The sequence below is a fragment of the Carcharodon carcharias genome, chromosome 28 (assembly GCF_017639515.1).
Source record: "Carcharodon carcharias isolate sCarCar2 chromosome 28, sCarCar2.pri, whole genome shotgun sequence".
Lineage (NCBI taxonomy): Eukaryota > Metazoa > Chordata > Chondrichthyes > Lamniformes > Lamnidae > Carcharodon > Carcharodon carcharias.
In genome coordinates, this window is record NC_054494.1 from 16,025,426 (window position 1) to 16,040,905 (window position 15,480).

At 39.9% G+C, this 15,480-nt stretch overlaps 1 protein-coding gene across 3 annotated transcripts in view; it reads left to right on the forward strand.

The window, feature by feature from the left end:
• Positions 1 to 309: 309 nt before the first annotated feature.
• Positions 310 to 15,480, forward strand: part of LOC121270832 (AP2-associated protein kinase 1-like) — a 114,582-nt gene continuing 99,411 nt past the window's right edge. For 2 of the 3 annotated variants that reach the window (XM_041176310.1, XM_041176311.1), the window contains exon 1: positions 310 to 598. In XM_041176310.1, coding sequence (XP_041032244.1) covers positions 439 to 598 — 160 coding nt within the window. In that variant the 5' untranslated portion in view covers positions 310 to 438. The remainder of the gene's footprint in view (positions 599 to 15,480) is intronic. The other variant, XM_041176312.1, reaches the window with a different exon arrangement.

The following is a 15,480-nucleotide window of genomic DNA, read 5'->3' on the forward strand; positions in this document are numbered from 1 at the left end:
AGGGTGGAGGGAGAGGCAGAATGAAGCGGGGAACTGAGGGAGGGAGGGTCTGGGGCGGGTATTTCCGGTTCCGGGAGGTGAGGAGGAGAAGGAGGAGGAGAGAGGGGGCGGGGCCGGCGCCTGACGCCTGCCGCATGTTTTCCTGACACTTGCTCAGTCCGCCAGGTAACCGGCGGTGCGCGCGTGTGTGTGGAGGAAGAAAAGGGCGATGCGCTATCCCCCACCCTTATATGCATACAAAGAACTGGAAACACCTACCTGACCTCGGAGGAGAGAGAGAGAGAGGGGGGGGGGGGAAGCCGGCCCGTGGCTGAATGAAGGTCACAATGCTGTCGGCGAGGTGGCCCTGAGAGGTGGTCGGCGAGGTTGGAGGAGGAGGAGGAGAAGCAGCCGGGCATCACAACACAACACAACGCACATCGAGGCGCCCGAGGGAGGATGAAGAAGTTTTTTGACGTTCGGAGGGAAGGTGCAGCGGCGGCGGTGGGAGGAGGAGCGGCCGGACAGTCTGGCAGCGCCGGCGGCTGGTCATCCTTCCAGGGCAAAGTGTACGCGGTGGGCCGCTACCAGGTGACGGTGGAGGAGCTGATAGCGGAAGGTAAAGGCGAAGGCGGCGGGGTGGGGGTGGAATAGAAGCTGCCGATCGCGTCACCGTTACCTCAGCGGCTCGAGCCCCCAACCGCGCGAGGGAGGAAGGAAGGGAGGGGGCGTTGGGGGATATAAAACCGACCCGAACGTTCTAAACCTCCGCGTTGTCAAGCCACGCGGGGGTTGGGGTAGTGTTAAAACCGACCCGAACGTTCCAAAACACGTGGGGGCGGTTTAAACTCAGCCGAACGTTCCAAACCCCGCGTTCTAGAACGAAGACCCGTTAAAACTGTCACCCCCGCTGGAAAGGGTAGGCGGAGGGGGGAGGGGTGGGGTGTAGAGAACGATCATTTCTCCCCTCAGCCCCGGCGGCGTCAGTTCAATAGCACCGTCAATATCGTTCACCAGCAGTCCAAACATTTGTGAAGTGATGGTTTCCAGTTTGGATGGAGGATTTTCTTTATTTTTTAAATGTAAAGCACTTTCATATAAAACAACTTTTTTTTTTAAAAAAAAAAGCACCGGTCAACAGGCTGAGGATCTTTTTTTTTCCGCCTCCAGGCACCAGTTTTGAGGTGACCTGATGGAGGGTCTTTTGGAATTTAGGAGGGGCGTGCATGGGTATTGGAGATATTTATTTCCACCTGTGTGTGGGGGATGGGGGAGATTGTTCCAAACCAAGGGTCATCAATAAATGCAGCACAGTTTAAATCCAAGAGTTCAGCAGGAAGCTCTTTACTCAGTGCTAGGGTGTGAAACTTGCTTAACCACATGCTGCAGCTGAAGGGAAGCTAGACAAGGACTTGAGGGAGGAAAGGATGTGTTAGATAAGGTGAAATTGATGTGGGGGAAGGAGGCCCTTAGACTTAATAAGGACATGAACCATTTGGGCCAAATTTCTATACTGAAAATGTTTTTTTTTGTGTGTGTGATGTAAAAGTTGGTACTTGTACACATTATTTTAAAAAAAAACATTGAAGAGACGACATTTCTTTTGATGCAAAACAGAAATTTGCGAGTGTGTGAAGGAAGTGGGCATCACTTTTTTTTTTAAAAAAGAAAAGAACAGATACCGCCACCGACCTCTCCATAGTCAGGTGTGGCAACAGTCGCACCAACTCTGCCGTTTTGTCCAGAAAGCCTAATCTCAGTAAGTTCAGTGAGAACTCACGCCCAAGTAGGAATATTAAAGTGAGCGTTGGAGGTCTGAAACTTAAAGCTGGAAATGCACAGTTGCTCTATTGGTATCTGGCCAAAGTTGGCTTTTCACCTTTAACCTTTTGTTATGACTGGTTTCCAAGTAGTTTGGTGCTATTTCTTTTTATTTGCCTAGTGCTTTGCTGTTCTTGTTCAAACAAATGTGATCCCAGCTCTAGCAACTTAGACCTTGTGCATATTGCTTTCATTGTTAGGATATGATAGATAATTGCAATGCCTACAGATATGTGAAGCGATAATGTGGATTTTAAGTAAACAGAAATGATCCTTTAATTGGCTGCGGCAACAAAGATTAATGGGTGGTACCTATTGCCTACTCCATGCTCCAGGATATTTAATGAGCTCAGTCTCCTGTTCCAACATGAAACTTATTTAAACTTACTGCCCAATGATGTTTCAAAATGATTCCATCTTTGCTTGATTTTGCATTTACTTTCCAGTGCTGACTTAAATGACATTTAGTGACATTCCTGTCTTGGACCCACCTTGAAATGTGTTTTTTTTCTGAGTCCTGAGATTAGAATAAGGGAAAGGCCATTTAAGACTGAGATGAGGAGGAATTTCTTCACTGAGGGTGGCGAAGCTTTGGAATTTTCTACCCCAGAGGATTATGGAAGCTCGATCATTGAGTATGTTCAGAAGACAGAAATTGATAGATTTCTGGAGACTAATGACACCAAGGGATATGAAGATAACACCACTTTCTTACGCCAAGCTAGATGATCAGCTATGATCTAATTGAATGGCGAAGCAGGCTAAATTACCTACTTCTGTTACCATGTTCCAACAATGCTTTTGAAATGTCCAAACTAGGTATTTTGCAAACTAATCATGTAAAAGCAACTGTAAAGACAATGATGCCCCATGACTTGATTGATTTCTTGCTGTGAGTGGCAGCTTGTCGTTTTTTTCATTTAGTGCTTTAGTGCTGTACAATAACAATAAAATTGTTATAATTGGACAATAAAATTTAGGTTCATAAAACAAATAGAAATGCTGGAAACGCACACGCCAATCAACATCTATAGTAAGAAAAGACAAGTTATGATGTTTGGGGATTCTTCATTAGCTTTTATATTTTTAGCATTTGCAGATTTACTACCTTTTTGTTTTGAATGTTTAGCATGTTTGTAAGTTTTCTAAAATTACCACTTGCCTTTTAGTTTCTGTTAAAGTGTGAAGAATAAAAATGAATGATAGCATTGATGTTAACTTTATGTGGCCTCCAGCACCCCATGGTATGCAGCCATGTGGCCAATGAAGGCATTAATTTGGATTTGCCTGGCCCAGATTATGTGCTCAAAATCCTGGAATAGAACCAGGAGCTCTGAAGTCATGGGTAAACGCAGCAAAATCAATAACTTGTACTATTACAACACCCTTTTAAAATAACATCGCCCAAGGTGATTTATATTCAGAGAATAGAATACGTAAGGATAGAAGTTATACTTCCGCTGTACAAAGCCCCAGTTAGACCACACCTGGAGTATTGGGAACAGTTCTTGGCATTGCACATTAGGAAGGATATACCAGCTTTGGAAGGAGTGCAGCATAAATTTGCTGGAATGATACTTGGACTCCAAGGGATTAACCTATGAGGGAGACTAAGAAAGGGTTGTACTTCCTGGAATTTAGAAGGTTGAGGTGATTTGATTGAAGTGTTCAATATATTAAGGGGAACAGATAGGGTTGATCGGGAGAAACTATTTCTGCTAGTTGGGGAGTTTAGGACTGAGGGGCATAGTCTAAAAATTAGAACCAGACCTTTCAGGAGTGAAATTAGGAAATGCTATTACACATATAGGATGGTGGATGTTTGGAACTCTCTTCAGCAATGGCAACTGATGCTAGATCACCAATTTTTAACTGAGATTGGCTAACAAAAATCTATCAAAGGTGTTAAGGGATATGGGGCAAAGGTGGGTTTTTGGAGTTGTGTCGTAGATCCGCTATGATCTCACTAAAGAAAGCTCCAGGGGCTTAATAACCTACTCCTGTTCCTATCAGGTAGCTGGAACTGCAGGGGCAGGGGAATGGAGGTGTGTGTAATGGAAGGTGAGATGTAAGAGGTGGGAAGAAATATACTAAGGAGAAGTGACTTGAGAATTCTGGAATACAAAGCCATAATGGCTGACGGGATTATCAAAAGGCAGGGTTACATATTAAAACAAAATTGGAAGCGTGGAGAGTGTAAGCCAGGAATTAGGAACAAGAAAGATGTGGGACTGAAGAGGTATTTGTAAATGAAGATAAAGATTTTGAAATCTTGTTGGGCAAGTGGGGAATTAGTGGAAGCCTGCAAGAACAGGACTGGTGAATGAGCAAAAATTCCTATTAAATGGGAATTGAGTTGCTGCTTTTGTACGTTAAAGGCAAAGACAGCATATTTAGTTTTGGGCATTTAAAGATTTGAATTTTTTACTCAGATATTTAAGCATATTCATATGTATTCAGAAAAAATATTGCTAAAAATACTTGCAAGTTATTTTTGTCTTAAAACCTGCAATGCATGTATCTCACTGCTGGACCCTCTTGGTGAAATCCCTAGCAGAAAACAATAGGGTGATAATTTTGGAATGGTTTTCAGTAATTAAGGATTAAGTAATTCAGGGTCAGTGGGCTCCAGATGGGTCCTCTGGTTAGTCCAAGGTCATTGAGGTGCTCTGTATTGCTGAGATAGCTGAAGCAGCTTTGTAGGGAGGAGCCCTAAACTGGTGAGAGGTAAAAATAATTTTTCTTTCTCCCACGTATTGCTGCTTAGTTTTAGGCCAATGGGTACTTGCTGCTGTTTCATTGAATTACCCATTGTTTGTATTCTATCCCTGGCGTTGAGTGTTGTAGGCTGCCCCATCATGAGGAACCACAGCTGAAGCTGACCTTACTGCCCTGTCTGCTTGCACACTTAGAACAGGAGTTGTTGGACAACAAGTCAAAGTAACGAGTAGGTTAGACAAAGGAGAGCCAATGGATGTTATCTACTTGGACTTTCAGAAGGCCTTTGACAAGGTGCCGCACAGGAGGCTGCTCAGTAAGATAAGAGCCCATGGTGTTAGAGGCAAGGTACTAGCATGGATAGAAGATTGGCTATCTGGCAGGAGGCAGAGAGTGGGGATAAGGGGGTCCTTCTCAGGATGGTGGCCGGTGACTAGTGGAGTTCTGCAGAGGTCAGTGTTGGGACCACAACTTTTCACTTTATGCATTAATGATGTAGATGAAGGAACTGAAGGCATCCTGACTAAGTTTGTAGATGATACAAAGATAGGTGGAGGGACAGGTAGTATTGAGGAGGCAGGGAGGCTGCAGAAGGATTTGGACAGATTAGGAGAATGGGCAAAGAAGTGGCAGATGGAATACAACATGGGCAAGTGTGAGGTCATGCACTTTGGTAGGAAGAATAGAAGCATAGACTATTTTCTAAATGGGGAGAGAATTCAGAAATCTAGAGTGCAAAGGGACTTGGGAGTGCTAGTCCAGGATTCTCTTAAGGTTAACTTGCAGGTTGAGTCGATGGTTAGGAAGGCAAATGCAATGTTGGCATTTATTTTGAGAGGACTAGAATATAAAAGCAGGGATGTGCTGCTGAGGCTTTATAAGGTTCTGGTCAGACCGCATTTGGAATATTGTGAGCAATTTTGGGCCCTGTACCTCAGGAAGGATGTTCTGGCCCTGGAGAGGGTCCAGAGGAGGTTCACGAGAACGATCCCAGGAATGAAAGGCTTAACATATGAGGAACATTTGAGGACTCTGGGTCTATACTCGATGGAGTTTAGAAGGATGAGGGGGGATCTGATTGAACCTTACAGAACATTGAAAGGCCTGGCTAGAGTGGACGTGGGGAAGATGTTTCCATTAGTAGGAGAGACTAGGACCCGAGGGCACAGCCTCACAGTAAAGGGAAGACCTTTTAGAACAGAGATGAGGAGAAACTTCTTTAGCCAGAGAGTGGTAAATCTATGGAATTCATTTCCACAGAAGGCTGTGGAGGCCAGGTCATTGAGTGTATTTAAAACCGAGATAGATAGGTTCTTGATTGGTATGGGGATCAAAGGTTAGAGGGAGAAGGCGAGAGAATGGGGTTGAGAAACTTATTAGCCATGATTGAATGACGGAGCAGACTCGATGGGCCAAATGGCCTAATTTCTGCTCCTATGTTTTATGGTCTTAATCTAGCACAATGAATGATTAAACCTAGAGAAATCTTGGATTGTGTGGCTCAGCTACTCAATACTCTTAACAGTTGGAAAAGCCAAATTTAGTGTTTTGCACAACCACCTCTTATTCTGATTGTGTTTTGGGCAGTGATGAATTCCAATAGAAACATTGCTTAATACTGAGTGATCTAACAACATTGCAAATGAGGAAGTCCATTTGACTATCTTCTAGAAATAATTTGTTTCTATATGCACTTTACTCCCCCTTACAAATATGTTTAGTGGGTTCGGAACAAGGGGACGAGTGCTAGATTAGGGAAGTAAGCTGAGCCTAGTGGAACAGAAAGTGAAACTGTCAGGAAAATATAATTTTCATAATGTTATTGGAATTTATTGTAAGGTAGGAATAGTGAGTCTGTGTGGGACTTAATTGAATTAAAGACAGCTGGTCTGAAGGCTTTGATGTATCAGAAGAGAAGCTAAGTTTGAAATATTAAATGGTTGACGTTTTACAATGAGAGGTGTAAAGGGAAAATTTGCATTTTTAGACAAACCAGGGTAATTTGAATTTCAAGAGACACGGTAGCCAGAAGAAGCCAAACTGTTTATTTTTCCCAAACCTACTATAAAATTGGTACTATGAAAGATTTTTATTATTAGAAAAGTAGAGTTGAAAAGGCATTTTGGGACAATGGGATTTATAGTAAAAAGGGAGAAACATGTATAAAGGAGATGAGGTTATGTATAAAAGGAAGACATTCTAGATCTAACAAGTGTGAAAAGCCTCCAACTTCTAAACCTCAAGTTGCTGTCTACACAAACTGAAGTGAAGAAAACTTGCCTTGAATTCAGCTGTTCAGTGTATCGTGTTACTTTGCCTGGGTCTTTTCAAATCTTTGTGTTTTCTGTTGCCTGAACGAGGTGTAACTGGGAGCTAGGAGTTATAGTAATTTATAAGCCTGTGTATGTGCTTTAAATCATTTTTCTTGATTAATAAAAGTTTAATTTAGTTTTGTAAGAAACCTAAAAGACTTGGTGGTCTCATTACTACTGAATTCAAGGCATGCATCTGAAATAAATACAAATTGTAACACAATTGTGGCAGTTGTTTCAAGTTTCCCTCTGGGATTTGAACAGCTCAGCATTTACCATCGGCTGGGCTATAACAAAAACATTGATCCTAGTTGGATGCAGCTGATCCCGTACCATGATCGTGTTTTCCCAGGAAACTAGCTCCTCATGTTGCTGTTCCCATGAATCTCATCCTTGGAGAATGACAAGAGGAAGCAAAACTAGCTTATGAAAATACAGAGATAAAAACAAAAAAACTGCGGATGCTGGAAATCCAAAACAAAAACAAAAACAGAATTACCTGGAAAAACTCAGCAGGTCTGGCAGCATCGGCGGAGAATAAAAGAGTTGATGTTTCGAGTTCTCATGACCCTTCGACAGAACTTGAGTTCGAGTCCAAGAAAGAGTTGAAATATAAGCTAGTTTAAGGTGTGTGTGTTGGGGGCGGAGAGAGAGAGAGGTGGAATGGGGGTGTGGTTGTCAGGACAAACAAGCAGTGATAGAAGCAGATCATCAAAAGATGTCAACAACAATAATACAAAAGAACACATAGGTGTTAAAGTTGGTGATATTATCTAAACGAATGTGCTAATTAAGAATGGATGGTAGGGCACTCAAGGTATAGCTCTAGTGGGGGTGGGGAGAGCATAAAAGATGTAAATAAATAAATAAATATTTTTTTTCTTTTTATAATGGAAATAGGTGGGAAAAGGAAAATCTATATAATTTATTGGAAAAAAAAGGAAAAGGAAGGGGGAAACAGAAAGGGGGTGGGGATGGGGGAGGGAGCTCACGACCTAAAGTTGTTGAATTCAATATTCAGTCCGGATGGCTGTGAAGTGCCTAGTCGGAAGATGAGGTGTTGTTCCTCCAGTTTGCGTTGGGCTTCACTGGAACAATGCAGCAAGCCAAGGACAGACATGTGGGCAAGAGAGCAGGGTGGAGTGTTAAAATGGCAAGCGACAGGGAGGTTTGGGTCATTCTTGCGGACAGACCGCAAGAATGACCCAAACCTCCCTGTCGCTTGCCATTTTAACACTCCACCCTGCTCTCTTGCCCACATGTCTGTCCTTGGCTTGCTGCATTGTTCCAGTGAAGCCCAACGCAAACTGGAGGAACAACACCTCATCTTCCGACTAGGCACTTTACAGCCTTCCGGACTGAATATTGAATTCAACAACTTTAAGTCGTGATCTCCCTACCCCATCCCCACCCCCTTTCTGTTTCCCCCTTCCTTTTCCTTTTTTTCCAATAAATTATATAGATTTTCCTTTTCCCACCTATTTCCATTATAAAAAGAGAAAAAGAAAAAAAATTATTTATTTATTTATTTTACATCTTCTATGCTCTCCCCACCCCCACTAGAGCTATACCTTGAGTGCCCTACCATCCATTCTTAATTAGCACATTCGTTTAGATAATATCACCAACTTTAACTTTAACACCTATGTGTTCTTTTGTATTATTGTTGTTGACATCTTTTGATGATCTGCTTCTATCACTGCTTGTTTGTCCCTACAACCACACCCCCACTCCACCTCTCTCTCTCTCTCTCCGCCCCTCACACACACACCTTAAACTAGCTTATATTTCAACTCTTTCTTGGACTCGAACTCAAGTTCTGTCGAAGGGTCATGAGGACTCGAAACGTCAACTCTTTTATTCTCCGCCGATGCTGCCAGACCTGCTGAGTTTTTCCAGGTAATTCTGTTTTTGTTTTTGTTATGAAAATACAGTTGTATTCATTAGAACAGTAAGTGAAGTTTCAGCCTTGGTTGAACATTGAGGTCATATTTCCAGTTATTGTGCCTTTTTCTGTACTTTCTTACCACTTGTAGAAAAAACAGGAGTAAACTGTATTGATGTAAACTTTAAGTCAGTAAGCAGGTTTACATAAACGCAATTAAATTATGTTACACAATTTGGACTGATTTACTTCTATGAACTTCCCTATATAACCTTGTTCGTATGTATTACATTTTTTTTACTTTAATGGAAATTCTTCAATTCTGTTGCTAATTGGTTTAGAATGTAGACACTGCAAGTTATTTGTTTTAGTCTTCAGTTTGACACATGATTTTTATTGTGATTGGGCAACATTCCATTGTTGAAACCTTACAAATGACTGAAAAATGCTAATAATTAAAGATGCTGGCTTCCTGGCTGGGGTGGGAGAGCTATCAGAACAACTGTCATTGTCACTTTGTCAGAGTGGTGCCTATGCAGCATATTGATAGATTTCAACAATAATTCTACATGTAAGTTTATGTTTGAGGAGGGGGGGGAAACAAATTGCCAAGCAGTACTTGAAGACTTTTTTAAAAAGCCTCCAGTAGCCATTATATCTTGAGTAGTATTTGAGGGATGCCTGTAATCGTGGATATTGGCACTTCAAATACCCAGTGTTGCTATCAAGCAACAACCCTAGAAATGGAGTTTGGAAACTTTACATTTCCTACACTTGATATCTTGCTTGTTTCTTTGGTTGAGATGGCCAATTTGTGCCATTACGTCCAATTTTATACTCTAGACCTGTACTCATTAACTGGATTGAGATGATTGGTTTTCAGTCAGGTAGGACTATTTATATTGTGGGACTGGATTCTTTTATGCTCAGAAGAGGGCTCAGTCTTTCCTTTTTAAACTCTTAGAGGCATTGACCACAATGGTTGAATATAGGTTTAAATAGTGTTCAGAAGGTCCGAAGGTCGTCATGTGCATTTTTAAAAATCTGGTTTGACAACAAATAACATTCCCTGTTTCCCACCTCCCTGTTTTTATGGGATCAACCTTTTATAGGGCGGGCATCAGTTTATTATCATTTCCCAAAATGTCATACTGGTTTATTAGTTAGTGACAGAATTATACACTTTTTTAATAGTATTTGCAGGAGTCCCTGTTGATAGGTGCCTGCTCGCATTGTTACATGAGTTAGTATAATGTTATACTTTAAGATTAGGATCTTTGTTTGCATTTGATGTACTCAGTTTATTAGCCCACTACCACCCATGGCAAGGCATTAAAGGTTACCCTTGATTTTCTATGAATGCAGTTATGTTGATGTTCTCATGGGCAAAATTCTATCGGTTTCTCACATTGGCCCTTTTTGTAGGTATCTGAGCTTCTATATTTCTTGGTACTTTTCTACACTATTTTCCCCCTATGCTAAGGATTTCAAACTGAAATTATTTTGCTGTGCCATTGTCCATGATTTTAAGCTTAGCACAGTTTAGTAGTATTTTTGTGCTGGATGTCCTTTGGGTGATAGACAAATGAAATGCATGTTATGTACATGGACTTGAGGAAACTATTCAACAAGACACCCAAAGGGATATTACTAGGAAAGATTAAGAGATTTTTTTTTGAGGAACTAGATTAAAACTTCAAGATAAGAGAAAACAGAAGTTAAGTAACTTTTTCCAGAGTGTTTGGAAGTGGGTCAATGACTCTCAGGGTTTAATTCTGAACCAATTTTGTTCACTAAGTACATCAATGATTTGGATCTAGGTTTCATAGACTGATGCTAAAAAATTACAAATGGCACCAAAATTGCATCGGGGAAGGTAGTGATGAGGTATAGTTAATCCTTAAATAAAAGGAAGCTGCAACAGGATATTGATAAGATTGGGGAATGAGTTTAAAAAGTGTCAGCAAAGTTTGTGATTCATTTTGGTTTAAAAGAAACTAACCATTGTAGTATACTCTAATTTATTGAGAGGTTTGAGGGGAAATGTTCACAGGGCGTAATAGGTTGCTATCCATGTAAAGTAAAAGCAAATGGAATTCAAGATTTTATTGAAAAAGTATACTACATAAAAGCCATGATTCTATGATTCTATTCTATGAAACAAGAGTTAATGATGAGCCTATATTAAGTCATAATAAGACCTAAGTATACTCTGTGCAGCATTGAACTGCACACTACGGAAAGGATATAGACATCTAAATAGGGTACAAGACAGATTTATTAGGATGCTGATTGCTTAACAACATGGCTTACAGAACAATCTGATAGAAGTGATTTAAGATTATGAAACGATGCGGCAAGGAAGTAAGCAGTTTCCTGTATTTGAGGGATCTAAGACAAGACAACACAGGAGATTAAATAAGATTTTTTGAGAACAATGTTGGAGAAACTTCACTCAAAGTTGTGATGCCCACTGCCAAGGCTGAAGCAGGAACCGTGTCAGCATTCAATATCAAATTGGATAGGTGGATTAGGAAAAAGCAGTTGAAGGGACATGGGAGCAGGATGATTAATTGTGATTGGGACTACTTGCTTGCATGGACAGGAAGTGTCTACATGGACTTACGATTGTTATGGCACAGCGGATGGTAAACTGCTTACTCAAATCCTGAAGGGAAACTTGAAACAGCTGCCACAACTGTTTGCAATTTTACTTTATTTTGAGATGCGTGCCTTGAATTCAGTAGTAATGAGCACCGTGGTTTAGAGGCTTTTTTACAAAACTAAATTGAACATTTATTAATAGAAAAAGGGTTTTAAGCACAATAGGTCTATAAATTACTCTTATAATAACTCCTAAACCTCCTAATAATCTAGCTTATAGTTACATCTAGCTCCATTAAGGCAAGAGTAAAACAACATAGATTTCAACAGCCTCAGGCAAAGCACACAACACCCTGGACAGTGATACTCAAAGTGAATTATCTTAGCTTTGGTTCCTGTAGATAGCAGCTTGGTACATAGAGGCTGGAGGCTTTTCACACTTATTAGATCTTAGAATACCTTCTTTCCTTACACTTAACCTCATTTCCTTTATACATGTTTCTCCCTTTTTAGTGTAAATCCCATTGTTCCAATATGCCTTCGCAACTTTACTTTTTCCATAATATAAATGTTCCACAGTAGTCATATTATCAGTAATCTTTGGGAAAAATAAACACACTGTTTGATTTATAGCTTCATATGGCGAGGCGTAACATCCCATTATTTCTTTGTAATTCAAACTACTCGGGTTTATCGAAAAATGCAAATGTTCCTCGCACCTCACATTCTAAAACTTTAGCCATGTTTAAGTATTTAGCGTTTCAAACCTAGCTTCTCTTTTGGTAACTCAAAAGCTCCAGAATAGCTGTCTGCAATTCAATTAAAACCCAACACACAGAAAGTAATCCAAATCCCACTATTAACCTATCTTTACAATAAATCACAATAATATTATGAAAATTATTATATTTTTATGACAGGATGAATGACCTATTTCTGTATGGTAACTTCGATTGTAATTAAATAAAATCAAGATTTTCCAGATATCCGTAAGAGGGGTTAGCTAAAAGCTGGGAAAAAAATCTATTGTGCCAATTATTATTTAAGGATTGTGGAGATGCACTGACTAGACGGTAATGATTTGGATGGTTAAAAATCAGAAGGAATGTATCTCAAACCTGTGTACACTTTCAATTATGAAATTAATCAATTGAATTTTAAGCTTGGAGCATTGTGTTCAAAGGTGAAGTACCTCCACGTATTATGGTTTAAATATATTGTGAAAGATTTTGGAAGTTGCTTTATTTTGTAACGATTTATGATCCACTTTATCCATTGCAATGGCATAATATTTTGCCTGAAAAATAAATTATTCAATCAAAAATGAGTGTTTACTGTGTAACAGTGCAGTGCCACATATTTAACAGTGACATCATTATGTTTCAAGGTTGGGCCCAAGAGCATTGTGTCATGATCCAGTGTGCAGCTTAGAAAGTGCATAGTTTTGACATTACACTATTTTGTGCTCACAGGCACATAAAATCAGACTAGTACACCCAGTAAAATTTGGCGCATAGTTAATGTTGAACCCCCGCAAGTGTAATCAGTGAGATTCTATTAATACAAACAAACTTCTGGTTGTAGAGACCAAAAAAAATCTTGATTTACCAGCATCTGACCCATTGATGTTTTATCCAAATTTGTAATAGAGATTTGCTCCTGTCATGAAACTATTAATGTATCTCATATTATTGGAAAATATTTTTCTTTTAATATAGCGGTTTAGTCTGTTGGTGTGTCTTAATTGGATTAAAGCCAGCTAGTCTGGGTCTTTTGATATGTACTAGTATTGAGATGTAAACAGAAGTAGAATACATTTGCATTTTTTTGAATAGAGCATTCAAGAAGTGGGGTGAAAACTGACACCTATCCAGCAGATACCAAGCAGTTATGTTTATATTACTAATTGGTACTATGAAAGGGGTTTTATAGTTAGAAAAAACTGGTGATACAATGAGAATTTACATTCAATGGGCAGTGGTAGGTATAACTTCAGCAGTTTTCGGGTGTGCAGAACAAAGGCAATATAACATCAAAGCAGCTGTGAGCCTACCACTGTCTCCACAGGAACCAAAGTGAAAAGAACATCATTTTGAATTCGTAAGGTGAAAATGCTTGCTTGGTGTCTGGTTAAATCTATGGGTTGCTGTTGCCTTAATGGAGATTAGTTTGTTAAAAGTTATAGTAATTTGTAGCCGTGTGTGTGTGTGTGTGTGTGTGTGTGTATATATACACATATATATTTATATTTATATATATATTTATATTTTAACCTGTGTAAATTAATAAAATGTTTCATTTAGTTTAATGTAAAACCTCAAACTGGTGGTCTGATTCCCGAATTTAGAGTCACATCTCAAACTTAACACTTAAAATAATAGGTTATGAAAGTTGTTTAAAGTTTCCCTCTGGGGATTTTTAAATAACTCAGCTGTATCAACTGCATCGGTCATAACACTCCAGCAGGATGATAAGAGAGCTCTACCTTGATGTGTACACTTGGGTTTCATGTATCTTTAGCTTCCCACCTCCAGAAATTATTTTGTGCAGGTGGGGGAAGGTCATCAGGCACCTTGTCACAACTTCTGTGGTTTCAGGACATCACTAACAGTCAGCTGGTGGGTAGCGGGTGTCTGGCCTCTATTCAAACTCATTGTGAAAGTAGAGATATTTTTTTCTTTTTCTATTTCTGTTGGTAATTTCATGCTCTGAGAAGCTCCAACATGATGTACGAAGGAAACACCTGCAGTTTGAAAGTAGTATATTAGATTAAAATGCAAATTAGTAATTGGTTTGAGTAGTTCCTTTTTGCCTTCTGTTTAAAAATGAGGGCTGCAAAAGTTGATTTTATCTGAATTTCTATTTGTTTTTTAATTGTCCAGGCCTTTCAAAACTGTCTATCTAGGTTATTATAAGCACGCACACTCTTGATAGAATGGCAAAGCACTAGAATAAATTGGTTAAACCTTATATTTTAACATGTTTGAGACCATTTTCTGTAATTTCAATAAGCACTATTAAAAGCAAAGTTTTATGTGCTACATTAGAACCCCTTCTGGTAGAAATTTCAAGCAAAGAACTATCTGCTTGAGTGGAATGCAGGCCAGAAACTCGTAGCCAGAGATCGCCTGAAGTTAGGTCTTGGATCTCGTTTTTAATTGAAGTGATGTACTGTTGTTATTAGCACCTCCCAGAAGCAGTTTGCCAGTTGTCATTGAGCCAGTTTGGGCCAGCTGCCTCACTGGCAGAGTCCCTTGGTTTAAGGTGGGGATGAGTGGAGGAGGAAATGTGAGGTGACCAGGAGGAGCACTCCTTTTACTCTTGCTCTATTTTAAAGTAAATTTTCAAAATTACACTTGTCAGCCTCCAATGGTCCAATTAAAGGCCACAGGTTAAATCACCTAAACCTGGAAACCCTGGGTGCTGCTGAATATGTTCTTTATTTACATGGGCCTGACGCCTGTGCTAGGTGGCCACCAGGGACGCCTGCAAAATTGCCTTTACCAGTATGACGTTACCCTTAACATCAGTGCAGATCCTTGGATGTTGCATTGGTTTGCCCAAATTTTCTGTGCGGAAAATGGATGTTTGGATCAATTTCTCCCTCTTTGTTAACAACTTTTTGCCATCTGAAATCTGCACCTTGCCCTCTCAAGTGAAGCTGGCGGAGGCTTTATGAAATATAAACAAAATTGGTTGGGGTGAAGCTGAGAAATAGATTCAAGAAAAATAGTTTCAACCGGCTGTTTATTTTAATGTATAATTTCACATAGCAAGAATCAATTTACGTTTATGTGGTACTTTGTTCACTTCAATGTCCTAAAACCCTTGATGTCAAATGGATTTATTTTTGGAAGCATAATGTTATGTTGACAAACAGATTGGCAGTGTTTTTTAACAAAAAGAAATACCTTATTTTCCAACTTTATATTTTAGGTTTCACTGTGGCACTTAACATTAGCTTGTTGAGAAAGCAAATAGGTGATCTGCATCCAAGTTTCTGTTGACTGGAGAGAATCCTGCCAAACTGAACACTTGCAATATTTCTACAATATTTGTAGGTGTTGAATTACATTTGCAGCTCCTCAGATACTGAAGCAGAATGTGCCTGCATGCAGCAAGACCTGGACAACAGTCAGGCTTGGGCTGATAAGTGGCAAG